Source organism: Anser brachyrhynchus (genome assembly GCF_964034855.1).
Source record: "Anser brachyrhynchus genome assembly, chromosome: 7".
Taxonomy (NCBI): Eukaryota; Metazoa; Chordata; class Aves; order Anseriformes; family Anatidae; genus Anser; species Anser brachyrhynchus.
Genome location: NC_137701.1, coordinates 3,028,414 through 3,056,389, shown reverse-complemented (window position 1 = coordinate 3,056,389; position 27,976 = coordinate 3,028,414). Strand labels below are relative to the sequence as shown.

At 36.7% G+C, this 27,976-nt stretch overlaps 2 protein-coding genes across 21 annotated transcripts in view; both read right to left on the bottom strand.

Annotated features, from left to right (window-relative positions):
* Positions 1-21,233, bottom strand: part of PGAP1 (post-GPI attachment to proteins inositol deacylase 1) — a 34,212-nt gene extending 12,979 nt beyond the window's left edge. Inside the window, exons 1-18 of the mRNA XM_080599916.1 lie at positions 20,840-21,233; positions 17,442-17,595; positions 14,164-14,339; positions 13,504-13,675; positions 12,248-12,408; positions 10,619-10,671; positions 10,384-10,450; positions 8,874-8,979; positions 7,172-7,227; positions 7,012-7,095; positions 5,130-5,179; positions 3,682-3,733; positions 3,397-3,474; positions 2,615-2,690; positions 2,248-2,321; positions 2,122-2,173; positions 1,204-1,267; positions 145-253 (exon numbers count right to left, since the gene is read on the bottom strand). Coding sequence (XP_080456042.1) covers positions 145-253; positions 1,204-1,267; positions 2,122-2,173; positions 2,248-2,321; positions 2,615-2,690; positions 3,397-3,474; positions 3,682-3,733; positions 5,130-5,179; positions 7,012-7,095; positions 7,172-7,227; positions 8,874-8,979; positions 10,384-10,450; positions 10,619-10,671; positions 12,248-12,408; positions 13,504-13,675; positions 14,164-14,339; positions 17,442-17,595; positions 20,840-21,202 — 1,947 coding nt within the window. The 5' untranslated portion in view covers positions 21,203-21,233. The remainder of the gene's footprint in view (positions 1-144; positions 254-1,203; positions 1,268-2,121; positions 2,174-2,247; positions 2,322-2,614; positions 2,691-3,396; positions 3,475-3,681; positions 3,734-5,129; positions 5,180-7,011; positions 7,096-7,171; positions 7,228-8,873; positions 8,980-10,383; positions 10,451-10,618; positions 10,672-12,247; positions 12,409-13,503; positions 13,676-14,163; positions 14,340-17,441; positions 17,596-20,839) is intronic.
* A 94-nt stretch (positions 21,234-21,327) lies between these two features.
* Positions 21,328-27,976, bottom strand: part of ANKRD44 (ankyrin repeat domain 44) — a 154,007-nt gene continuing 147,358 nt past the window's right edge. For 14 of the 20 annotated variants that reach the window (XM_080599910.1, XM_080599901.1, XM_080599904.1 and 11 more), the window contains one exon: positions 21,328-26,056. In XM_080599910.1, the coding sequence (XP_080456036.1) occupies positions 25,791-26,056 (266 nt within the window). In that variant the 3' untranslated portion in view covers positions 21,328-25,790. The other 6 variants (XM_080599897.1, XM_080599902.1, XR_013953649.1 and 3 more) reach the window with 5 other exon arrangements.

Sequence of the window (27,976 nt, the reverse complement as noted above, 5' to 3'; positions counted from 1 at the left end):
ACGTGCTATATTTACGAAAAGGCCAAACAGCTCAATTTCAGATTTGCTTAGTATTTATTTTGCTACATGATTTGAAAGATTGAATTAAGCAAGAAAATTATACAGCAATGCAAACTAAGTGTAAAATAAATGTTTGTTACTCACTTCATACTGACAGTCTGAGGAAGAGTAAATGTTTAGTACTGGAACCCTGCTGTCATTTCCAGGCTGAGCAACATGCAATTTTGCAGAAATCTCACTAGAAGATGGAACTCTGAAAGAGCAACTTAATTGGTAATTGTTTTCCTCATAATCAAAAAAAAAAAAAAAAGTGTCCAACATGCTTTAGTCTTCAGCAAGTATGCATAAAGCATAACTAACACATCAAGTGTCACCCACAGGCTGTGAGCCAAATAGTATAATGAACTTGTTTATTCTATCACAAAGAATCATAGAATGGTTTGGATTGAAAGGGACCTTCAAATCATCTAGTTGCAACCCCCCTTACATGCACAGGGACACCTCACACTAAGCCAGGTTGCTCAAAGCCCCATTCAGCCATCCAAGAGCTACGTAACGTTCTGAACCCACTGTACTCTAGACTATCTCAGGGGCATTGAATTAATGAAAACAGACAAGTTTAGCATTAGCATATGCACTCCCTCATAAAACATGTAAATACGCTCTGTGAAGAGACTGGATAGGATGGATTCTGAAGAATAAAATTCAGCCTCCTGCAAGCATTAAGTTGTTGGAGTAGAAAATACAGGAAAAAATCTGAAGTTCAATCAGGTTGTTCAACTGTGAGTCATGAGTGACACACGTTTCAAGGCACAGCATTTGCTTTTGTCAAGCAGCTTAGGGCTGGTGTGTGATCAAAACCCTGGATTACAGGAAGAAACAAGTACCCCATGCAAGCTCTATTCCCCAGTCACGAGGGGGTCAAAGATTATGCTGAGAATTTCAGACCGAGAAATCTTATTTCCATTTCCAAAATATTAGCAAGAACTATCAAACAAGCAACTAGTAGATCTATTAGTAGATACACTTATTTAGAAGAAAAAACAAAACAACTTCTTTGTCAATGAGGACAGAAATGTAAATGAAGGAAAGATGCAACCGAGACTGGATAATTTGTTTCATATCAGAAATATGCCCATGACAGCATGCAAACTCTTTTCAAGAACATATCAAGAAATAAATTATAACTGTTAAAGTCCTTACTTAGCTACAGTTACTGAGTCTTCATGTGACCAAGGTATATGAAGTCTGTAAACACTAGTTTTTTCTGAAAAGGAAGATAATCAAAAATACAAAATTCTTTAAGAACAAGATATAGCAACTGTCTGCAAAAACTAAATGAAGCAAATTCAATAGTCCCACTGTATATAGGCAAAACATATGCTATGTACCATTTCTTCAAAACCACACATGTACATACTGCTTACTAGTACAACTTTTTTACTTCTGCCTATAACATTTGACCTGCTATAATTTCACCATAAGACACTTAAAAACACAAACAAAACAAAAGGTGGCCTAGAGATCATTGTACAGAAACACTGTGCTTGCAGTTACATTGCAATTAAGATTTCAGTGCAGTTAACACTGAACAAAAATAACTTTTAACACATGCTGTTACAGACCAAGACAGCAAGACACCAACATTTAAAGGCAGTACAGTTATGAGAAAATTTCGGGTTTTCAATTGCAAGCTATTACCTCAAGCTAGTAAATCTATCACTTTTTTTTCTTGAAACCAAGCCCTTTAGCATCCTCTTCTGTTTGAGTTCATGTAGCTCAACACTCAGATTTGAGTGCCATAATTAGCAAATAAAAATCCTAGTCAAATATACTATTCTTGAGAAACACTTCCAATGTAATGCAGAATCCTGTGTAAAATTCAACTTTCCTTTCTGAGAAGCAATAAAACAAACATATGAGACTAGTTCCTCGTTTTCTTTGAGCTTCTTAAAGTAGAAAATGAGAAATATTAGCACAGATATTTGAACACATTATAATAATACTGCATAAACCCCATTGCCTGAAAGGACTTTTGGTTCCACAAGTTTTAGTCTTGAGAATTTTCAAGAAGGTTTAAAACAAGGTTATAAATATATACTTTAGAACACACATATTTACCTTTGGGTGACTGGCAGTGGCTCTCTATATGTATTCTGAAAGCTTGATATACCTAAAACATATAAAAATTACTTAGACTCCAAATAGCTGTTACATTAGCCTAAAAAAATTAAGTAGTATTCTTACTTGCTTAAAGTGCTGGAGCTGAACGTTGTAAAGTAAGCCAGTTGAATTTAATAGAATTTTGCTTGAAGAAAGGCCTGCAAAGGATGCATTATTTTAAAATATTAGATAAAATGATTTGAGAACTCAGTACATCTTCAGATTATTTTTTTCCCCAGGTGATTTATATCCACTATATCTGTTAGTCAAAAAAAAAAAATCACATTTCTTATTTGTTTGTTACTAGCAAGAGTAGGGTCAACTTTAGTGAAAACAACCCCACCTCCAAAAAAAACCCGAACATTGGAAGTTTTAGGCAAATTTATTATCTAAGGTGTTAGTTAACATTAGTTTTCCATTTTTTTTCCCAATATTAATATGATATACTTACCAAAGGAAAAAAGATTCGTTACAGGAAGCTGTACTGTTCTGGAATCCTCTTTGAAGAATTCACAGTCCAAAGCAAACTGCATTTCAGAACATTAAATACAGATCTAAACTGAACACAAGACTGAAGGCTTTGCTCTAGCCAAGTCCTATTCACAGGCACCAGCAGAATACAGGACACAAATACTGAAATGTCACTTCTCCACCCTCCCCCCCCGACTGTCAGGGACTGGCAGTTAGTTTATTCTTGTATACAGCAGTAGAAGTCTGGGTACCTTAAGCACAGCTTGCAGGTTACTCAGGTTTGCAGCCATTTGCAACAGCCTTCAAAAGGCTGAGAATGACCAGAATCCAGTTCACATCCCTCCACCTCAGGTGCATCTCAGTGTTTCTGTTGTTGCTGTTTTTTTTTTTGTTTGTTTGTTTGTTTTGGTCAGGGGTGAGGTGGGGTGGGAGGTGTGATGTTGCAAAGGAGCATGATTTGTCCAAATTCTGGATACAGTTTTCTAAGCAGAAAGAAGCTCTAGTTTGTCCCCTGAAGTTTAATTATGTAAGAGCAAAGAGACGTATGCAGCAAATATGAGTTGCACCATCTCTAATATATATTTAGTTCACTTGAAAATTAATTTCCATCCCATTCTAAGTCTATCGCTTGTTCTCTGTTTGTCAAACCAAGAGTTTGACAATTTGTCAAAGCAACTTAGCACATAACCCTTTAACTTCCATCATAGCACCTGAAAGCTACGAACACTCTGAACAAGCAATGTCCATGTTTCATCTTTTTACCTTATTGCCGACCGTGGGTGGTACAAGAATGACAATGTGGGACAAAGAAGGATAATCCTGAAGTTTCAGTATTACAACCTTAAAAAAAAATAGAAAAAAATAAAAGAGAAAAAGCCATTACTAAACATACCCCTTAGCTTGCCAGTTCCCAGATGTCCACCTCTTGTACCCCTTCCTCTGGAATACAATTGCATGTTCCATGCTGCAAACAGAACAGATCCTTCTCCCACAACACACAACCCCACCAAGCACCTCTCCCTGCTATGAGGTAGGTACCACACATACCTTGATGGTTGGAAGCAACTCAGCTCTCCAGGATAAATCAGTAGCTTCCAGACTGTAAAAATCCATGCACATTAAAAGGATAAACATTTCATTATCCAAGCACTAGATTATGACAGCGGACCAGCTTTTATCCCTCTCTACCTAAACATACATAATTATGAATTGCGAACAAGTTTGGGTCTACTACAGTCAGCTACTACAGACATTTATTAAACTATAATAATTTCAGATACTGCAAATCTTGTTTTTGCATAAAGAAATTAAATGAAGCTCTAATTTTGTAATACACAACAATCAGCAGTTACTAGATACACATCTTCCAAAAGAATGAAACTCTTAATGAGCCAAGACAGCACTGGCATTGAATTAACACACAGTTTTATTAACATCTGTTAAATATCAAATGTGTCCATTGTTCCTATGGGAACATCCAAAACATACCACATAAAACAAGAATTGCAGACCTTGCAGCAGCTCAAAACTGGTGTGTATTTGCATTAAGTTTCACATCGAACAGCAAGACATTCATTCAATTACTATAAAATATGATTTTTAGAATAGCAGGATACATTTTGTTCTCTAAATAGTGTTACAGGACCTCATGATAATAGTGTTTTTGCTATGGATTTTATTAGGCTAGGTTTTAGCTAGCAGTCCTGCACTAGGCTAACCTCCATTTGATGCCAATCAAAGGTTACACAGAACAGTAACAGCCAGCTGCTCCTTGGATCAGGAAAAAATAATTGTAACATCTGACTGGATGCAAGACACTGTGGCTATATGCCTCAGCACAGATCCCAAAGAAATAAATACTACACTAGCTCAAATCCACCTGGGAATTTTCCCTAATCTAAAGGGTAGATTGAATTTATGTTGAGCTGACTCTGAGGAAGTAAATTAAGCCAGTGTTAAAAACAGTTACTTTAGATCTTTTTTGTAATGATTGTAATGACCTGATTCAAATAATCACTTGATCACCCACACTTCTAAATATTCTCATATGGTAACAGCAATTCTGGAATGCGAAAAAAAAAATAAAAAAGATGCTTCAATTCACTTTCTGAGGGCTTCAAGTAACATTTTATGTCTTTGTCATAGGATTCTAAAAAGATGCTACAAACCATACAATTCAGGGTTCCAATGCAGAATGCAGTGTCCACAAGAGAGCAAAAGGAGCATGTTTTTTTTACTGCTATGAAGGTCAAAAATACAGCTTAAAGAAAAATAAACTTCACAAAATTTATTCTGCATTCATGTAGCAATTTTGGAAAGTATATTTTTTCCTGTTTATTGATGATACAGAAGGCATAAATTATTCACAGCAGGAGTAGGAATTCTATTTTTTCTTCCCAACCCCTTCCTAAGAAGGATATTTTATATGCTTAAAAACTCAAATACAGTTATACAAGATCTACTTAAATAAAAAAACAGGAACTATGCATACTCACCACATTGAAGAATTGCTGTCCATACAGCCATAAATCCAGCTACTTGTGTCCTGTAATGTCAATACCATCAAAAGTACATTACTGATTTGTGAATTTATAAATACATTACTAGTAATTCTTTACTCCAAACAATGCATGAGTTGATACTGATAATCATCTCCAAAATTTTTACATGCTAACAGTTTCAGTTCACCAAATATGAGCAATTGTTCTAGAATACTTTAATAGCAGAACCTGGTGCAATTAACTTACTAAAGAGAGGAACGAATTTTCATCTTCATCTCATTTTCCATTAAATGTGTCTGCAGCCACTATCACTATAATAACCAAACTCTCTTAAGAATATTATTTGCTGAAGTGTAAAAGCAAGGATGATGATAAAAACAGTTTCTCTCAAATTCCTTCTGTAGTTTATAATGAAACTATTAACTTTTTTTTTTTTTTTAACATTTCACAGCAAAATCAGACTTCCGTGTTAATGGAATTTGACATGATATCCTCCATTAAAGAGTCTGATATCATAATCTTGCAATTAGAATTACAAGGAAAGATAAAACATGATCATTAAAGGTGTGGGTTTTTTTCCAGAATCATTTTAAATAAGTTTAATTTGTCATCTTTTCTAGATATGAATTGGCACATTTTTCTAAAAAAAAATAATACAAGGTTTGGCAAGCAAACTTTCATTATTTCTCTTCAAAAAAGAGAAGTATCTGCCTTACACGATATAAAGTTCAGTTTTATTCAAGTTTATTCTTTTCTATCTAAAATTAATGTCTCAAGCTCCTATCCTGAGTAGTTAAGAAATACTTCAGATTTTGACTGTCCTACTGTTTTCCCCTTAACTCTCAACACTAGAGAATATAAGTATTCTGTACCTCCTCCTCCTCAAACAGTACCAGTCCTGTCATTAATACATAAATGAAGGCAAAAACTGCCCCATTCAAGGGCAACTAAGTTCACAACAAATTCATAAATTTTGAAGCTGCTTCTGGGAAACACAATTACAGAAGCACTGACGATATATACTTTTTTTCCCCACAATGGTAGTCTGAACCTCTCCTTTTGAGGTAAGAGGGGTAAGCAGAATTGTACAGGAAAGCATCTCCATTTCCTTGCCACTAATCTAAAATCAACCCAGAATCTCAGAATGGTTTGGCTGGGAAGGGACCTTAAAGATCATCTAGTTCCAACCCCCTTGCCATGGGCAGGGACATCTTCCACTACTCATTTAATACTGAAAAGTATATTTATCCATCTCCAGTTTGCCAAGAGATTACATTTCTTCCATTCAAAAAGTATTTTAAAAACAATTTCAAAAACATTTTAGCTGAAATTATACATGTGGAACTAAAAATACAGGGCATACTATCACCACTCTTCGCAACAAAGGAGACAGCTGAGAAGGTGCTGTTTTCTCAGCTGGCTCCCATTCACGTCCACTGCTTAGCTGAAGATCTCTGTAGACTTTCTGGCTCACTTAAATTTTATTACAGGAAAGCAAACCTATAAGCAGTGTTCCTGAATTCTAAGTACAGCTAAACCCTGGCAGCACTGAAAATAACTTCTTCATTCAACGCCATCAGTACAGCTGCACTAAATTAAAGGAGAAAGCAATCTGTGGCTAACTGTAAGAGAGCCAAAAATAAAACATTCAGGTTTCAGAAGTTCAGGTGGCATTGAAGGTTTCAGACCTTGAACACTAAGCACGACATGCTTAAACAAGAAGTACATCTGACACAACGTATTAGGCTGTGAATGTAAGTGGATGTCATTAATTTCTACTATTATTCATTAAATTGTCTTAAAATCACAACATATCCAAATTAAAACCAAACAAGTTTGTTTATAAACTTGAGACATGAAAAAAGTATTTTCTCACCAACATACTGTTTTCACAGTAAACATGACTGTATGATTTTCTGTGGCTTGCAAGAGGAAACACGAAATATTTTCCATCTGAATCCTTCAAAGGGAAAAGAAAATGTTCATTACTAAAAAAAAGATAAACAAGAAACACAGTAAAGAAAAACATTACTTACATTGTAAACAGAGTAAGTCCATTTTGAAGTTTTGACTTCAATCCACATGAAATCTCCTAAAAACAAACATGTTTTTATATGCGACACTGAAGGAAATAATCTCCAAAATCTCATACTTTCTTATTGCCTAGATGTTATATCTTATCTGTAAACGGCTCAAAACCTTACACACTTTAGTCAATACACAAGCTTGCTGCTGCTTAGAATGACATGCAACAATCATTATCAGTTACTCAGGAAGTAGCTAAACCCTAGGATCCAATTACTATATATTAACCGCAAAAAGAGATTTTAGTACAAAGCTCTCAAGGAAAAAAAATAAATAAGAAAATGAACAACACAAAATGTAATTACAGGGTGACATATTAAATCTAATGCAACATTAGAAACACCCCGAGTCTTTGTTTCTCTCGGCCTTTTAAGAAAACTAGTACAGAAACTTGTGTAAAAGCAAGTCAGTGATGAGCTGAATGTCACATAAAGAAAACAGTAGGAGTTTAAAGATATGTCTGCAGAAAGAAAATAAGACAGAATAATGAACAGATCGGATATGTAAATACTGCAAATTGTTATGCAAGAAGGTTAATATTTTTCTTTTGTGTAACTAGAATAAGCTAAATTTCTCTCATGAATTTTAAGTGTTACGAGTGTGCCAGAAATAGGAAGATGCAAACACTTTGCACTTCCAAGAATAGTCTAATCTTTCACTAGGTAGATGAAGACAGCAATAAATCCCCCCCTTAACATTCTGTTTAGAGGGAACAAACACTGTTCACTTAGCCTCCCTCTCCCCGTGTCTTACACCCCAGAAGCTAAACATTTTGGTGGTCCTCTACTGGGCTCATTCTAGCATGTCAATGCCTAAATGTCCCCTTATACCAGGGAGGCCAAAACTGGACACCAAAGTTCAAGCTATCTTAGAAGTTCTGCAATAGTTTACATTAAGAAAATTTCTGAAATAAAATGGTTTTCCTCAGTTCAGTCCACTTCAGCAGAACTAGCAATACAGCTGTGGCTTATGAAACATCTGTTTAGTTCCCAAGAATCCTTGTGCCCAAGATTTTTTTTATCTTTTATCTATGCATGCTTTGCAGAGACAAGGAAACCATTAGTAGGTGGTCCATTTTACCCTGTCACATCACTAAATTGATGAAGCAGCCCTGAATGTTCAGGATTTCCTTAAATAGCACAAAACTAACACAGTGGCTCTACAATACCCAGAATCACAGAATCTTTAAGGTTGGAAAAGACCTCCAAGATCATCTGGTGCAACCTTTCCTTAAACGCCCCCAGGGACAGTGACTCCACCACCTCCCTGGGCAACCCATTCCAACGCCTAATCACTCAACCCTAACACTCTAGCAAGAATGGGATGCAAGTGTAGACTAGACAGTATTTTTGGCATCCAACTATCCCCAATTTCTGAGATTGTCTATTGGACACCTTGGTGTAAATACCATTCTTACTTGTGCCCCAGAATCAAAGGCTTATAAAAATGACATAGCCATTTTTGCCCCTACCCCTTTTAACCTATTTAGTGCTGAAACCACACAGAAGTTGATAGTGTAGGTCTAAAAAGCCATATATTATTTTAGCAATGTCTGAAGAAGGACAAATTTTATTTCAGAAGCTTGCTAGTGAGAAGATCAACTCTAACCGAGGAGTATCTCTGAATCTTGTTCAAAAGAAAACTGCTACACACCTGTAAGTTCTGTAAAAGCTTCAGGATTTTCCTCAAATATCTTTCCAGGGTGTCTCACAAAGTGGTGATTCAGTACAGACATTCTCTTCTTGGGATCCTCAGTTATCTTAAAAAAACAAACAAAACAGATGGTCAATTTTTATTTTACCAACAAAACAGCTTGTCAATTTTTATTTTACCAATTAGTGTGATTTACAATCATGACATGATCAGTAGCAATACAGTTTTGGGAATGAGAGGAAATAAATTATTAGAAGACATGATACACTGTTTCTATACTAAATATAATAATCTGAATAAATAAAGTACCATCAATAGTCAATCACAGCAATACAGAGAAAGTCAACATTTGCTATTATGCATAAATAAAACTTTTGGGAGTATTGTATCCTCATCTATTCTTAACACAAGGAAATTATACTCTCTATATATATTTAAAAAAATACATATTTTATATAGACACCCATACATTCTTCCCAAAACAACATACTCATGGCAGAGTTTAAAAATATTTATATGTACTTGTCTTTATTCATAAATCTAGCATACTACACCTATCTTAATATTTCAAGAATACAAATAGCTGTAAGAGTACACTGGGCTTTGCTTTCTTTTTTTTTTCTTCTCTCCTCTTCAGCTTTTCAACATTGTGGACAATACAACTGATTTCTGCAAAGTGTTACCCTCCAGCACACTGTCAGTCAACTTCAGAAAAACTGTACCTCCTTTTTGTCCCTATAAATTCCATATTAAAGTGATGGCACCACAGTGTGGCACCACAGAGACTGAAAAAGAACACCTGTAAGCCTTCCTCTTCTATGTCTGTGGCTCTGCTCTTGCATATTTCTACCCTCTGGACCTTGATTCCAATTCAAGTGTATTGCAGCCGAACATTTCAGAAGGATATTTATTTAGAAAAGCAATAAATGATGGTAACCAGAGGTAAACAAATTAGCTTTTTCCTGCGCTAATACTGTATTTACAGTCTATTTTTGTGTTATTCACAAAAGAACACTGTAAATACTTGTTGGCCACTATGACGACAATACGTGGGGAAGTTTAAGAAGTATTATGTCTGAGATAAACCATCAGTTTTTCACCCTTTGTATACTATTTATACAAGGTGAGTCCAACACACTCTATGAGATTCCATTCAAAGCTACACAGCTAGAAAAATTTATCATGGTGCAAGGTCAACTAAACCTAATGCATCATGTAATAATAATACAGTCCACAAACCAACTATAAAGCACCAAGCAATAATAACATTATTAATAAATAATAAAAATTGACTTAACTTCTAATTATTTCTGACATGTTGGTCAAATAACACAAAGCCATGAGACTTTTTCAGTGACTGATAGCAAAAAGGCAATAATTTTCTCAGCGTGACTCGGAAAAATCAAAAGTGAGCTTCCTGTCTAATAGGGTGGTATTTGTCCTGATTAAGCATTCTGTGTGGGAAGAAGAAAGTGTCATGGGGAATACACAGTGGGTCACATATACAAACCTGTCTTGTGTTTTCATCGATGAGATCAAAAAAAGCTCTAATGGTAGCCAGGATCAATTCTTTGCACCTAGAAGACAGAATAAGTAAAATCAAATATAGAAAGGAAATATCCAGGGGAATAAAAGTGGCAGGAAGAGACCATATTATGCTGAAATTACATTATTGTATAATGTAAGAACAATAGAGAACAAAGGGATGTTTGGTCAGCCAATTAACCTTTGTTCAATTAGCTTACCACACTATGGAGAGATGGTCTGTTGAGGCCCAAGCTCTAGGCACAGCCGAGCTCTGTTTGGAGAAGGAAAACAGCTAAGATATTTTTTTAGTGTTCAGCATTTAAAAATTCTAAGTCTCCCCCCCCCCCCCCCCCCCCATTTAAATCTACTTAGGTAATTAGGAATAGAGTTTCATGGACAGGGGTATAATAGAATGGCTTCTTCAGTCAAAAACCTTATTTGCTTCAGCAAAGACAAGGACTTGTAAAACAAAATGACTATGGAAGTATGTATGTTAGATAGATCAGATATCAGAGTCTAATGGTCAAAGGGCAAATAATGGTAGAGAAGAAACTTCCCAAGAAGTTCTTCAAAGACTGCTTCTCTTACTAATCTTACTAATTTAATAAGTGATCCTGGTGCATAAGAATAGAAGCATGCCAGTGAAGGCTGTTGCTGAAAAATCAAGGACACTCTCAACAGAAAGGAGCATGAAAGAACTGGACAGTCCAAAGTTATTCATTTGTACAAGCACATGAACTGCATTTACAGACTGCTACCAAAAACCTCCCTTCCATAAACAGAGCTCATTACCTTATCATACAAACTGATTCAAGTAAAGTATAAACAATTAATGAACTACAGCCATGAAGAAAAAATAAGGAAAAAACCACCATCCTACGGTATGACTTGTTAGATCCAGATGACAAGGTTATAAAAAAAATTATACCACTCTACACAGGATCTCATGCAAAATCTTGATCACCAACAGTCATGAGAAATGAAAGTGCTGCAGATGCATATAAGGGTTGCTAGGACAAAGGGATTGCAGAGTTAATCTCTGCGTAGCAGAATCAGAGTGGAGACTATTTATAGACAGCCTTCTGTACAATGGACAGGGAGGTAAATACCAAGGGAATGAAAACTGTTTCAGATAACATTTCAAGTTGATGTCAGAAGAAACCTGTTTAAAAGCTGGCTTACACAATAAATGGAAGTTGGAAACTACAAATTTTCTGTCAAGCCCTACTGAGGAGTATTTGCCAGTTTCTTCTGTGCAGGGAACAGTTACATGGCAGGAAACATGGAATAACAAACCTAACTAGTTCTATGATGTTGCTTGATTAATTTTGGGAGGAAATAGATGCCTGCACAAGCAGAAGACTGGACTGTAGGATCCAGTAGATCCTTTCTGTTTGTAAGTTCTTTCAACAACAATAAATACAAAAAAGGAGGCTCAAAAGACAGAACCGTCCTTTTATACACCAACTAGCAGTCTACTCCTATACTGCACATCTGTCAGTCTCCACGTACACATCTCTTGCAAAAATGCCAATAAAAACTGATTTCTGCAACAGAAAAGGTGCAAGAAGGTGGTGAAAAGAAATAGTATCAAGCAGTACTTGGGATGATTCAAATCCACCCCAACGCATACTCTTTCAATGGACACTCATTTCTGCTACATCAATTATTTATGGCGTTATATATATATAATCTTTGTGTTTTCACATGTATTATTTTCATATTTAGTTACACAATGCTATACATAAAAACTACAATCAGACACTGGTACATGTATTACATAGAGAGCTATCTAGCATACCTCCATGCAAAACCAAAAAAGTGTTTTTTTTGTTTTTTTTTTTTACCACAACAGATAAGGCACTGTCTTGTTGACTCAATCTTGGTAGAAAAGCCAGTCCTGAACGAACTTGGTAATCTCTGAATCCTCCCGCCACAGAAAGGGTAGTTAAATTTCTTAACTCTTGGGCGTTTAGAATCCAATGATTGTTTACAGCTGTATAAAAATCTATAAAATACATTAAAATCAATATATTTCCCATAAATCTATTTTATATATTAAAAAAAGCTACGGAAAGATTCAAATAAAAGTTTCTGTAAGCCCTCCTAGAGGCGTTCAAGCTCTGATTACCACTTTTGATTCATATAAGGAACAAAAATTATTGTTTTAATGCCAAGGAGGTAGTAATTAGGAGAGAGATACACTCACGCTTCCTATATTAGCTGAGCACTTATTTTGTTTAGGTAGCAAATCATGGTTCTATTTTAAGGATGGCAATAATCCAGAAACAGTCAGTCAGCAAGAAAGAAGCATTGCATTGCAATCAGTTGTAGGAAGAAAAATTAATACAAACACAATAAATCAAATTTAGCAACTAGAAATAATCCATTCCTCTTGGGTGCCACAGAGAATAAAGAAAATAAATGTTTATACTTTTCCTTCATCAATTCTTTCTATATCTACATGGAACAGCAAAGTAGCCACAAAGCACATATTTCATCAGCATAATTTAGTCACATCTATCTTTCCAATAAGTTAACAGTGCATACATAATGATCATACTTTCCTTTTCATTTTAGTTAAGTAAGCAGAAAATACATTGCATCTTCTATACGTATAGATAAATGTATTTTGTAAAATACATAGTTATACCTATATTCAATATGCTCTTCCACACACTTTGGGAGTGACAAACATTAACAACTTCAACAAAAACAACTCTATTTAGGCAATTCATTTGACAAAGAAAGCCATTACAGAGTTCAAGTTTTACAAAAAAAGAAAGAAAAAAATGTCATTCTCTGGAGAGCTTACAAAATTAGTTACATACTCTGCAGCTTATTGAACTTAGAAATTATTTGGACTTCTGCCCCTTCACAGAAGCATAGGTTCACATAGTCAATTTTATACTGACATTTCACTTAAAGTAGCATAGTGCGCAGAAATAATCACTACAGTAATAAAGGAATAGATTAATTACAGTAAACAGAACATTCTGCACACACAAACTGCTTCAAGCCTCAGCAATTCGCAAGAATCTCACCAGCTAACACATGAGGGAATCAGTAAAGAAATAAAATGTAGTTAGGTTAGCTTACTTACCAGTAAGATACTTATCCAAAGGCATTACAGGTGCAACATGAGGTGTAGCTTGTGTAATGAGGAGATTTATAAGTTCAGGCTTAAAATTCTTCAGGGTAAGCAATGCTCTTGCAACAAGACCACCCATGGAATGGCCTACTATTGCCACACTGCTTGGTGCAAATTCTCGATCCTTAAGCAAAGAGCAAAGTATAATTAGTTCAATGTCAAATCTGGTTCTGATATAAGCCTCCTCTGATTAGCAGTTGTTCATTCCCCCCCAGATCAACTTGCATCCCTTCAAGGATAATATTAATTAGTATCAACATAGGCTAACAGAAAACTTTTCTAGGAAAACAGGATGGAAGGTGATGCTATATTATTATTTTAATAAGCTTGAGAAAGTTTAAAGCTGTACTACAAAAAAAAGCATGCATTGCACATGGAAGTGTTTGTTTATAAACAATAAAGAACCTAATCAGGTCTCCAAGATTGTCACAAACATTAAAAATCTATTAAAAAGCAGCAGTTCTTACTTGTGCTGTTACCATGATCAATTACCTACACACAGTATAAAGTCTCCCTCCCTTACTCATTGTTCTCAAGTTATCTGTCAGAAAAACCTGACCAGAATTCCATTCCAAAACACAAGTACATGATCTAGCATATGTCACTACTTACCCTGTACAACTTAAGAATTACTTTTATGCATTCATGCACAAATTTGGTCTGTCGTTGGAGAGTACCACCATACAGTGCAACCAACTCCTCATTGAAGTTGACACTGAAGAAATTAAAATGATACTTGAAATCAAGATCTTCTGCTTTTCTAAGTGCAATGGATCCAAGAGAACGCACTAGGAAAAATTACATAAATTAAGCAGGGACTATTAGACTGTCCTAGCACCATCATTAGTAGACGAACACAAATACATGACCTATCAAGAAACAAATGCTATTTTAAATTCATTATTCATGTCAAGTCATTTATAAAAGGTAAAAAAAAAAAAAAAAAAAAAAAGATGGAAGGCAAATCTTTTCTAAACTGCAATCCGATTTGTTTTACAAAAGCAGACTTGAATATATAAGTAATGACAACAAAAATATCAGTCAGCCACTGACAGTATTGAATTGCAAAATGAGAAATGTAACAATTTTCCTGTTTTTATAAGAAACCTTCTGATAGAAAGAAGTATGAGTAAACACATCCTAATAAAAGTTTACAGAAGCATGTGGAAAAGATGTCTGATGAGATAAAAGAAAAGGTTGGAGTGAGGTACAGAGAACTGCATACTAATAGGCAGCTGACTTCATGGACACAATGTCTAAACCAAATTGATAAAAGATAAAGGCTTATGCTCCTTCACCCGAGCATAGCTCTTCTCATCTCGTTTGCACCTTCTCATCACCACCAGGACAAGAATGCAAAATGAGTATTCTTGCCTTCAACTGGAGAGGCAATGCTATTGCTGGGGTTTTCTAAAATTCCTTTGAAGACTACCAATCTAGAACAACATTCCCAAATACAACTCCGAGATGTATAGAGGAGAAGGAAACCAAAGCCCAAAGAACACTTTTCCACCAGAAATCCTGAGGGAGAAAATGTCCTGTTTATGAGGCCTTGCTTCTGACCTGTGCTCATCTAACCCTGGCTGCTATTTAATACAAGCCTTCTAAGTGCAGCATTGTCACTGAGGAGACAGAGCAGGACAGGAAAAGCACCAGCTGCAAACAAAGAGCATGACAGGGAAAGAAGGAAAGAAAAGAGTCCCCAAAACAAGAATACACTTCTACAAATAAACTAACGATCTGCCCAAGTCTGGCATTTAGAAGCAGGATTTGTCTTAGAGTGCAATAACTTCAGAGGTCTGCAGCCTGTAGAATTCTCCTCAGAAAAGTTCACTAGAGAGGTGAACATAACCAACTAAACTTGAGCAAAGCTTATCATGTTAGAAAATAACATTTCTGAAATATTTTATACATTCAACCACCTAAACAAATATTATCAGCATGATGCAAATTATAAGTAGAATTTGTAGTCAATCCTTTCACCAATTCTATCTAAAATTGGTAAGTAATAAGAACACCTTCAAAATGGTTTGAAAAGAGCTAAAAAGCATTTAAAAGATCAAGTATCCCATCATAACTTTATACTTTGGAAGTCATGGTAGAAGGAACACAAATATTGCCAAAGATCACAAGGCACGTTTGTGACTGGTTCCTGATTAGAACTCAGGATCTCAATTCTCCCAATTCCAGGTTTGTTCCCACTAATTAAACCATACTATCTTCTTTTGTGCAAAGTCTGAATTTTGTAAACTTCACAAATTTCACTTTAGTGTCCATGAAAGATAAGGGATTCACATCTTTCAAAAGTGTCTGTAACAAATCAAAATAAGAGCCCAAAAAACACAGCAGTGATGCTTGCTTTCATTTTTCAACCACGAACATGCTTTAAACAAGCATGAAAAGAACAACAGCAGCAACAACTGTTCACCTAGGTATCAGACCTAAAACATATTATTCCACAATAAATACTAAATGAAATGTGAATTTTCATAATAAACCATATTAAAAATATTCTGAGCTATAGAATAAATCAGTTTTGCCTTAATCAAACAAAGATTTTAGAAAATGAATGTGACTTACTGCCAGTCTCCCTAAATCAATTTACCAAACCAAGGAATAAATATTTAAAGGCACTCATCTAAAGTAGCAGGATATCTGCAGCATGTAGTACTCCTTCTACTCAGCTAGGTTGTTCTTTATATATTTCATTTTGATTCCTAACATACACTGAAAGTACCATTCTATTTCCTGGATAATGATGTACTGCCCTGATTTTAGAGACAGCATTATCTCACAGAAGATTTCCAATACTTTAGAGACGATTATGGAAATCCATGTGGTACCTCCCATTATCGTTATGTTCATAACGTTCTTTGGATACTACTGTCTCTGCAAAGCTATGTGAGTTTTCTGAAAGTACAAGTTTGCAAAATATTTTACTTTTTCATAAGCTAAGCAGGTATGTTGTCTGAGAAAATAATCTTGTAAAGGTTCCCTGAATTTTGATAATTTAATCACCAAGTCTGGTGCAAATATAAGGAAAAAGTTATCATGGTAAAACAGCAAGTTTTAGACTGAAGTGTTTTTCCCCATATATACACACACAAGTTTTGCTAATGTCTGAAGGGTGTTACTAACTGCAAAGTACATTTCAGAGATCAAAAATAACAGTAACAAACCCAGCTTGGAAGGAATTCTGGATACTCAAACAAACACTTAAACACAGTACTTCACATGCAAATTATTAAGCTTGGTATTTACACTGAAAAATAAAAAATGCTTTAAAACTATTCCCTCTTTTCATCTGGAGCCTAGAACTGTAACAGGGAATAACATGGAAAACCAAAGCAGGCCATGTGTAGAGGGGGAAGATGATACTAAGGAAAAACTACCACTACATAAAGAATTAGGAAATACTGAAGCTACAAGTTAAACCATAAGATGATGCTTATTTCTATAGTATGTAACTAATACCACTTCTGATGACAGATGGCAGCTGGTTTAGCTTCTTCTGATCAAATTCAGGTATTGCTTTATTTGGCACAGCTGCTCTGAATACTATTCAAATCAAAAGCAAATACGTTTTTGATTGGAAACACATAGCAACGGTGCAGTGCTGCCATAGTACAGCATAAATTGTACTGTTTCTGGCCTTCAAAACATAATGTCTCACTCCAGAAATATATTATAGCTCAACTGCTTAACTAATTTCAAATAAAAATCAAGTCTTCTGCCTTCTTGAAATTGACCACGGAATGATAAGGATTAACTGCACCATAAGACGATCAACCATTGTTGATATCATTTCAAACAGAAAACTCCTTGCCATTAACTAATGCATAACTATGAGAACTCTTTGCAAAATACCTATAAATTAGGTAAATGCTTACCTTGTTTGTAACTGCCAGCATTCCCAGGAAGAAAGAGAACTGGAATTCCTGTCAACACTAGATTTTTGTTTTCTTCAGCATAATTCCCCTCCCCGTAGAGATAGAGCTCATATGCTGGATATCGCCTGGCTGTTTTCTTCGGTAATTTTATTTTCTGTTGCAAAAGAAAACATGGCACAGAATCAAAATACTATCCTCTAGCACCCAAGAACTCAAAAGATTTTTGAAATGCAAATAGGCTACTACAAAGAAGGCAGCTCAGATCTGTTGAACAAGGTGAAGAGGCTCTATCCTTACTAAAAGGCTGAACTGAAAGATAGCTGATGCAGTTTGGAATGTCAGGATGTTCTCACTAAAATCAATTACGCATGGAAAACATAGCATATTGTTCACCTTTTGAACATGAAGACTACATAGCCTAGTTTTCCAGTGCCTAGAAAACTAAATAACATTTGTTTCTGAATGTAGATTTAAGCTTAAAGAAACCAAATATGACATCTATACCGTTGCAAACAAGAAAATACAGTGGCCATCCAGCCATTTAAATATTTTGGTTTCTGTTTTATGTAGTGTTTTAAAGGACAGTCTGAAGAACACAGAAGGAAAAACTTCAATGGGTTTTGCTTTAAAAAGTTCAATAAACACAAAATGTTGAGTACTTATTTTAAGTAGGTATTACTGCACATGAGTGGCTGCAGCTTGTTGAAACAATTATGAACTTGAACCAGCTTTAAACAAACTGGGAATGACTGCAATTGTGTATCTGTTAAAGTTGCATATCCTTAAAGTAACATACTACAGGGGGGAAAAAAAAAAAAAAAAAAAAAAAAGGAAGTCACTTCTCTCAGGACATGAGATTTCAGGCCAGAAACCAGGACACCTGAGTGATACTAATTATACGCTAGTTATAGCATTTGGTTACTTATCACGATAATTCACAGATATATGAAATAATGAACAAACTGTATAAAAAAAGAAAAGGCATTTTAAATCTTAAGGTAACATTTTATTTTACATCACAGCGAAGTAAATATTAAACCCAGTTTTGCATCAGTAAACTTCTCTAAAGTCTCCCTCAGGTGCTTTGCTTAAATAGAACTAAGTAGAAGCATCTCTATTCCAGTTGGTTCTCCCACCTCTGACTACAGTAAAGGTGATTTAGCTGTAATTCCCACCACACACACATACACACTCATCCCCTCCCCTTTTCATCTCTGTCTGTCCCTCCTTGACTACAGACTATTTCCTTTCCCTTAGTCTTCAACTTGTGTTACAAAATAGTAACACACATCTCCCAAGGGAAACAGAAGTCCCTGTTCCATGACAGAGGTTTTAAATTTTGATTTCCCAAGACCCTGGTTACATAATTGGCTGTAATGAGCTATGGCAAGTTTTTACAATGTCAACATAGGCTTCAGTTTTCACTGTGCTTCTAAGAAAATTAGGCTTGTGTGAAAAAGCCCTCATTAATAACTTCTGAATCTCATAACAAGTTTAGCCAGGACAAGAATTGGCCAAGTTCAAATACTGCAATTCTGCAACTCAAAAAAACAAACAAACAAACAAAATAACCTACAAAATAAATAAAAATTAAAAAAAAATCCAATACCAATTCCTTTCTTGGTAGTAGCTCAACTGTGAGCTATATCACACAATTAGGCACACCAAAAAACGGACTCCAGGAAATCAAACTTTTTTATGTTTCCCTGCTCAAAGAACTATTTGTTTTGTAATGCAGTACACAATCTGGCAGGGAGAACAGGTACCATTCATCTGAAATCCTTACCTTGTAGTTTCGCACCAACACCCAGCATTACAAATACATTAAAAATGAAACAACCAACCTCTTCAGCAATAAAAATGTAGTTGAGAAGTCTAATGGCTTAACAGACTCAAACATGGACATATTTTTCCCCCAAAGTACTGTTCTGCATGCAGTAAAAGTGACTGCTTACAGATTAGGAGTTTGGAGAGGCACCACAGCGAGACACAACTTGCATCACTGCTGCGTGGAATTCCTTCCCTGTCCCTGTGCCCACCCTGAAGCAGTGCATCTCTTACAGCACAGAACTTAGAACTGAAGCACTGGCACAGTGAGTAAATACCAAAGTTGTGCTGGTAAATGACAATTTCAGAGAACCTCCAATAACATCAAACAGATTATGCCAGTAACTTTCAGTTGGTTGGCTTTGAACTGAAACCGAAATAGGTTTCGGCTACTAGGAGAGCTGAAAATTTGCTGTGTACTGTGTAAGTATTTATAGTTGCTTAAACAATTTTACTCTACAGCACTGACAGAACAACCCCTACAGCTATCCCAAGGCTCTCTTTTGCATGCTAACACGCACAGAACTTGACTGTGTTGAAATAATCACGTGCAGTTAACGGATCCTAAAATTAACTTGCTGCTTCATTATGAATTGAGGAACCAAGTTTTTGCTGCAAGATCTTCCTTACTATGCAGGCCCAGCTCGAAACCTACTTGAGAACAGCAGATTATGATGCAGAACATTTGATTATGTTTTTTCCAAAAGAGGTGATGCTAAATGACCGTTTAAGAACTGACAGAACATGCTTTGTGATGTTTTTAACAGAAACAAAAATCCTGCAGTAAGAACTCTGTTAAAAAACTGTTTTTAAACAAGTGAATGCGGTAATAGCAGCAATGCTACCTCAGTTCACATGTTGACATCCCCACAGTATAATGTAACATGTACACAGTGTCTGGAAAACAACAATTCCCTCAGCAGCTGTCTCCTTCAAACTGACTCAAGATTTCCTGGGAGGTCTTTCAGAAGGTCTCTAAGAGGTTTTGTCAGCAAAGCGAGAAGTTGCGGGCAGGTCTGCGAGTTCCTTGCCACCCGCCGGGCGCTCACTGACTTGGGAAAATGGCTTACACCGGGACCTCAGCCGCTCCCTTCTTCGGCAGGTCAGTCGCTTCACAGAGCCACACAGAGGGCCGAGAAACAAGGACAGGACTCGACCCACAGGGCACCACCGGCCCCGTGCCAGCACCGTCAGACATGGCCCAGCCTCCTCTTCCCTCAGCAGCTCCGAGTGCCTCCGGCCGGTTTCGCCAGGGCTACAGGTACCGCACCCGGCAACTACTGGCGGGAGGAAAGCGCGAAGGTTTCTATTTCATTTGCTACAAGCGGGAGGCTTTGACTCCTCCAGGCGGGCAGCCCGAGGTGCCCCAAGGTACCGCGGCAGACCCGTCTCGCCCATCGCGCCCCCGACCCCTTCCTCCCCTCACGGCTCCCGGCGAGGCCGCCGCCCCTCCGCCCACCAGCGGCGCTGGGTGCCGGCTGGCTCCCTCCCACCTGTTGCGGCGGCGCCGCCCGCCCTGCTCCGTCAGCGGCCCTGCCGCGCCCCTTCGGGCTGCCGCCCCCCTCGCTCACCAGGTACTCGGGGTACTCGAACATGTAGGTCATGCTGCAGCGGTTCTCCTCGTAGAGAAACAACACGTCGCGCACCCCCAGCAGCGTCAGCGCCGCCAACGCCCCGTAGAAGAGGGGCGCCGCCGCGGGCAGCCTCCCGCTCGCCCGCCCCATCGCGCTGAGGTGCGGAGCGGCCTCGCCCCGCGGCCGCGGGCACGGTGGGGAGGGACGGGGCGGGGAGGGACGGGGCGGGCGCCACAACCTGGCCGCCAACGGGAGCGGGAGAGGTGCGGCCGCCATGTTGGGGAGGTCGGCGCTCGGCGCGCCGCCTGCCCGCCATGTCGGGGAGGGCAGAGACGCATCCGCCGGCTGCGTACCCGCCATGATGGGGAGGTCAGGGCGCGCTGAGGGGACTCCTGTCAGACAAGCGGTAGCATCTTTTCAGCATCTTCACTACACTCAGTAGTTAAACGTTTTCCCGTCATTTAAAATAAATAAAATTTACTCCGTTTTCCACCAGTATTTGTACCATTTTTATTTGTAAAAATAACCATCTGAATGCATCTCAATAGTAGTTTACAGTTAGGGTTTTTCATTACATTAATACAGCATTCAGTAGTTGAAAAAAAGTTACTAGACTGTGCTTGAGAAGATTCAGGCTGAATTCCAAGTCATTCACTGAAGTAAGTCTTTTTCCTCATTTTATACATGACATTTACCAAGTCTATAAACTTCAATTTACAAAATAAAACAATACCGACAAAACCCCACTGAAACCATCAAACAATATTTCATATTGTTTATTACAAATGTTATGCAAAATATAACACTGGCACCAGATTCATATCACCATCGTTTGTAAAGATATATTGCACATGCTAAAGCATAAAATATAAGACAAAACCTACAAAACGTAAGATATTGGCTTTAATATGTAGATCACTGCATAAGAAACGCATAAAATTACATTTTATACACACACTCAGATTGTCACTAGTTTAGAACGCCCTTTCCTATAACACTGATCAAAGGTTTACTTTTTGTGTAATAAGAAAGCATTTTCAGCACTGCAAAAATTATACATTATTCCTATAGAAATTTAGCATATTAATTTTCATTTCAATACAGGTAGAACATATGAAAAGAAGAAACACTTTATACATTCAAAGAAGGGTTGAAATGAAAATTTACTGGTAATATATTGCTTTTATAACACTCAAATGGAAAAAAAAAAGAGACAACTTTCACAAAACATTTCCATAATACACAAATATAAAAAGGCACTCTAATATTTCTTACATGACTAAGAATAAAAATCACAATTTTTTTTGAAGTCATCCTCAAGATACATAACCGAGTTTCTCAACAGTACAATGGATAAACAATTCATTTCATGTGTTTGTTCTAATTTAATAATCTGGCAGTTGTTGACTGCATAAAAGTACCAAACACATTATGGTGCCCTTTTAGTAGCGATGAACAGAAATCCCCTGAGCTATTTCACAGCAATTTCAGGCAGTCCGGAGGTTTTTACTCAGTATTTATGAGAGAGACATGGGACCCAATCCTGCTATGGATTCCACCTGCAACTGTGGTTAAAATACAGGATGAAAACTATCCTGCTAATAAAACTGGGCAGACTGCTGCCCCTCAAAAAATACCCACTGTTTGGTGCAAATACAGAAGTAGTCCATGTACTGTAAATTGCAGGATCCAGGGTTAAGTGCAACAATTCTGTATGATTAAATCTACCCTTGTAAAAAGTCCACAGAAAGGCATGGTGATTATTTACATAAGATTATTCCCATGCTTAAATACCTGTCCTAAATAACACATTTATTTTTACAAGTGACAAATTATGTTACAGGTTAATATACTAGCATACAGGAAAAGGGATTCTGGTGAGATCTGGGGACAGGCTGATACTGAGTACTTCCAAAGGTCTTGCTTGTGATGGTTTCCCTAAGAACACCATACTCAAAACATGGCTTTCCCAATGCCCATAGGATGCTAACAAATCATATTTTTCTAGGATTTCTGGAATACTGTATACTTACAACATTGCTAGTTTATAGAGAAGTTTAATCAGTGAAGTTTAAATTTGATTCCTAGAAGGAGCAAAGTTATTTGATAATCACCTACACTTCTATAACGTTGTATACATCATAAAAGTTAGCAGTTATACTACACAGTTACCAGAGTTACAAGGTATTGCAAATTTACAAAATATTTTCAGTAACTCTGTACGGTAGCAAGTAAAATACTGATTTGTTTAAAATGGCTGCTTGAAATAATACAATACTCTCCTTGTAAAGATCACTGGTTTTCTCCTAATGAAACAACTTCATGTAGGATAGTGTAAATTTATTTGAGGGTTAGACATATTTAATCTCTGGTTGAAATAAAATTAAAATGCTGTTCCTGCTGTTAGAGCAGGTGGCAACTATTTCCCATTTGTTTGTTTGTTTTAAATGCCCTCATTCTACACAGAAACAAACAAACTAAAACTTGGAATTTCCATTCATTTCTAAACACATGACTGAAAACTAACAACTGGTCTCTCCTCTTATTTTCAGTGCTTACAATAAGGTGGTTATTGCTATTCTGCAGGTTTTAATGAAAAACTTTGAGAAAAGTCAATCATAAAAATGTTTCCTGTGCTACTTCTGAGGAGAAAACCAGGGTTTCCCGTGCTCTGTCATTCTACTGCTGAAAAGATAGGATTGAGGAAAAACATACCTTTGCCTTCATAGACACTATCCCTTAGGAAGTTCATTGCAAATTTTGGAAATTTGTTAATGTTCAAGGAAACAATGTTTAATTTTAGCAAGGCAAAATAAACAATGTGTGGTTTTTTTCAATTGAAGAACTGGAAATCTGCTGACGGATTATTATTTTTAAACAATTCAGTGGAACATGGCTAAAAACTACAACTAAAATAGAAATCCTTACTTTTTATTTACCCTGATGAAAGCATGCACTCAGGAAGAAGCTCTTCTCATCCTCCCAGCACAGATTTAGGCCTGCAGATATCCTGACTGTGAATCACTGGAACTTGTAACACCTTAACTCCATGCTACATTACCCTTTTCTATAACTTTACTGTAGTTGTACAGTGTTCTCTCACCTGTCTAGCAAGGTGTTGGATCCCTTTCTTACACTTTCAAATGACGATGAAAAGTGTTTTGCTCTCTGCTTTTTTACCAGTACAGCCTGTGGACTTCATCTTTGCATTCCACAGATTAAGATGGGCACACTTCTGAAGTGCATCAGTCCTTCCTTTTTCCACTCAGGCCATCAGTCTTGCCTAGATTCACATTTTATTTTGCATTACACAAAATAATATGCACAACTACTAACAAGGAGAAAAAGCCATAGTTAATTTTCCTGGGTATTTGTTTCATTTCAAATAAATATAAACACATTTACATTAAAAGCATATGAACATTTTCCTTAGTCTGGAAAAAAACAAACTGTGGTCAACACATAATTAGTTACAAATGTCAACTTGAAACCTGCATCATAAAATGTAAAATTCACTCAAGACTATTCATTACCTCAAAAGTTTATAGTTTTATGATTTAGAAAAACTACTTCATTATGTCACTCACATTTGAAGAAAAAAATAAAAGTACTAAAGTCTTCCATTTAATCATTGAAGCATTTTGGTCCTCTTGGTACGGCTGGTTAGTTCGTGATAGGCATTCGTTTGTTTTGTTTTGTTTTTGTTTATAAAGTCTCATTCTTCCTTTTGTACTTCTGTTGCAGATGAGGGTCGGGGTCCGTTTGACCTAGAAACTTTGGCAGAAGGAGTAAACATATTCACAAGTTGACATTGCTTTCAAAGCTGGTGACAATAGGCTCTTTTAGCATGCACCTCCGATCCCCTGCATGGTGCATGGTACATTTTTGTTTTCTCGTGATTGGTATTTCAACTTTTGGTGTTATGCTTTCACTACTTTACCTCTACTCTGTTAATCCAAACACTGGCAGAAGTATGTTAAAAATCGATATTGTTTACAGTAAAAATTGGTTATTTAAGCATAGAAAATTTTTAAAATCTATTGAAGTTGGCATGTCATCATAAATGTTTACGTACACCTTTGTCTACACCTTATTTCTTTTTCTGATACTAGATTCACGGTTAATGGCTCAGGTGACAGAAACTTCTAATGGCCCTAATTCTGTAGTGCAAATAAACTGTACACGCTTGTGCTGAATTGGAAAAAAAAAAAAAGGGGGGGGGGGGGCAAGTGATTTTAATTTTTCACAAGTGGTTCCACTAATGTCAGTGGGGAAACATGGTGAGACAAGTAGAATTTGGCCTTAAGAGTTTATATTTTTCTAATTGCGTGCTGCAACTAATAACTGTAAAAAGTGCTTTCTGTACGTTTAAGTGCTTAATACGTGCAGAATGTAAAATTTTTTTTTCCTGTAGAAACGTAATACAGGCAATTTTAGGATTTACAACTTCACCTTTGGTTTGTGTAAAAGAAGTTATCTAATTATCAGAGCCCCTGGAATTAGTAAACAGACAAACAGAGGAAAGGAGCAATGGTTGAAATCTATGAAGGCTACATTGAAAATATGTTTGTGTACTAATAGTACAGCTAAAATATGTAAGTACTTTTTACAAACAGTTCCCTGTTTATTTGTGCTGTCAAAAAGAAAAAAGGCATTTTCTCTTTTTTACTTAAAATAAGAGGTAGAGACTTTCCACAGGGGCACTTAGGGCCTAAAGAAAACATGAGGAAGCTGAAAAGCTGCAGAACATTAATGGGAATAATATTCCAGTAAGTCCCCCTTTGTTATTTAAAGGCTTAATTCTCATCAACACTACATATCTTTCAATACCTACTTGTCAAGAGTAATAGTTAAGAATATAGGAGTGGGATTTGAGCTGTTTAAAAAGACCAAAACAAAAAGCTGAAAGGAAACAATACGGAAAGAAAAAGTTTTGCATACCAAAAAGTCAAAATGTTTCAGAATCAGAATCATTTTCATTGTACCCATCCTCTGTTCCTATGTTATTACTCAAGGGCTTATTACAAGAGTTAATGCTACCCATACTGGAGCCATCGCAGAGATGTGTCCTGCCCAAACTGTCTTTTTTAAAACAAGCGAAGTTGAAAGCCGTCATTGAACTGGAAGGAGAAAAAGGCATCATGGTAGCCAAAATGAGTGCCAGGCAGTCAGCCACGTCTTTGTTAGGAGCGCAAGCCAGGGCTGGCGTATGACCTGGGCACAAATGCAGACAAGGCAATGGTTAGTACTACGGGTACTGAGAATGGCACTGAGCATTCCTCATATACATCTCTAGACGACTTCGTAAGCAGGAGATGTATGTTCAGTTACAATCATGCCAGGCAACAGGGGGGTGTTACTTATTTTAAATTAGACATGCTGGGAAAATACACACTTTATGGAGCATTTAAATCACTGTGACCACAACAAGCACTATTTTTTTAAAATCAGGCAGCAAACAGACTTCACAATATGAATAAAAGCACTTGTTAAACACAGTTCAACAGCACAAACAATATGATGAATACAGAACATAGGGTGTACAGCAACAGGGACAGAAACTGGCTTCAGTTTCTGTATATATGAACAAGTCTCATTCTGAGAACAACGACTTTCATTAGAACATAAAAGATATTAGTTTTAACATATTTTGGAATAATAAGCAAAATTTCCAAGACTGATCAGTTGAGCATATACTCAACTCAGAAAGCAGTTCATTTAGGAATGAAACTGTAAGAGAATAGAATTAGACCAGTGCATGTGGTACATGTATAGCAAGTGTGACTATGTGGATGTTCAGTTATCCACAATTTGCATTATGTTAGAGGAATAATAACTGTATTCAGAAAGCCTGGCATAGGTTTTAAATATAAAGTCATAATATAGATGTCAGTAAAACAAAGAACTGGGGAGCTATCAGAAATTTGTCTTCTCTGCAGTGAAAGAGACAAAACCTGGCTCCTGTTCAAGGACTGCCACAAAGTAGCTCCTCATGTAAACAAACCTTTGAAATGAGTATGCTAATAATACTTGCTATCTATCAATTTTGCAGGCTGCTGTGCAGTACTGTGAAAGTGCACTGTGCTCTGCACTTTCCAAGAACTCCTCCTTTATGTTAAGAGCATACAAATTCTTTTGCAGATGGCTAAATCTTAAATGCTGCAGCAAAAGTAATCTGAGGTATTACTTCTATCTTACTGGCTCAAGTAAGCTGAAAACACCTGCAGAGTAGATGAGTTTGGTGGACAAACGTGAGTAGTTTTGTAGCAAACTACTCACACTTACGCACCAATTGCAATGAATGCATCCCCTAAATAGAATTCCTTCTTCTACCGAGTTCCAAGTTCAAGTATTCTTTAGAATTGTACTTATTGTACTTAAATTTCTCTCTTTTAAACTGTGTGCGCAGTTGCTCCTATAAAAATTAAACATGTATCAGATTTGAACTTAATTTTCCACTCATGACATACACGCAAATTAGCTAGATCTGCATGTACAATTTTAACAACCAAAACAAAATGGTGGTTAGAAGCTAGTCTGGTTCATTTTTCTGTCCCCTATCTCTAAACTGACATTAGGGCCAGATGACTTCAGTGGGACTCATTCATGCAAGTTCACCTAATAGCAATTGCTTAATAATAAATACTCACCACTCAGTTCTTTGCATCCATAGATATCAAATCTCTTGCAATGATGGCTAAGTTTTATTATTGTTAGTTTACAGATATGGGGAGATGGAGGTACCAAATTATTATATTAATGCCACAAAGTCAGTATTGTGAGAGAAACCAGCTTATTTCAGGAAGAGATTTTTGAAAATATTAATTATAGAAGCACAGCTCCCTGTGGGCTTTATAATGTTTAAGGAAGGACTTCACTGAGATCTGAAACAAAATTATCACATTAACCAATCATGTATTTTATGAGGTAATATAACAGTAATTTACTTGCATCTTGGGTTAGGTCAGACAATTGGAAAGCACAAGTTTTGATCTCAGAATGAACTAGGACACAATCAAACATATGGTGATGGTTTTCTTCCTACCCATTTAAACATGCGCTGATTGAATGCATAATCCTTAATTCTTCTGCAAGGTGTCAGAATTATCCGGTGCCACTTGCATGTTTAGGAAA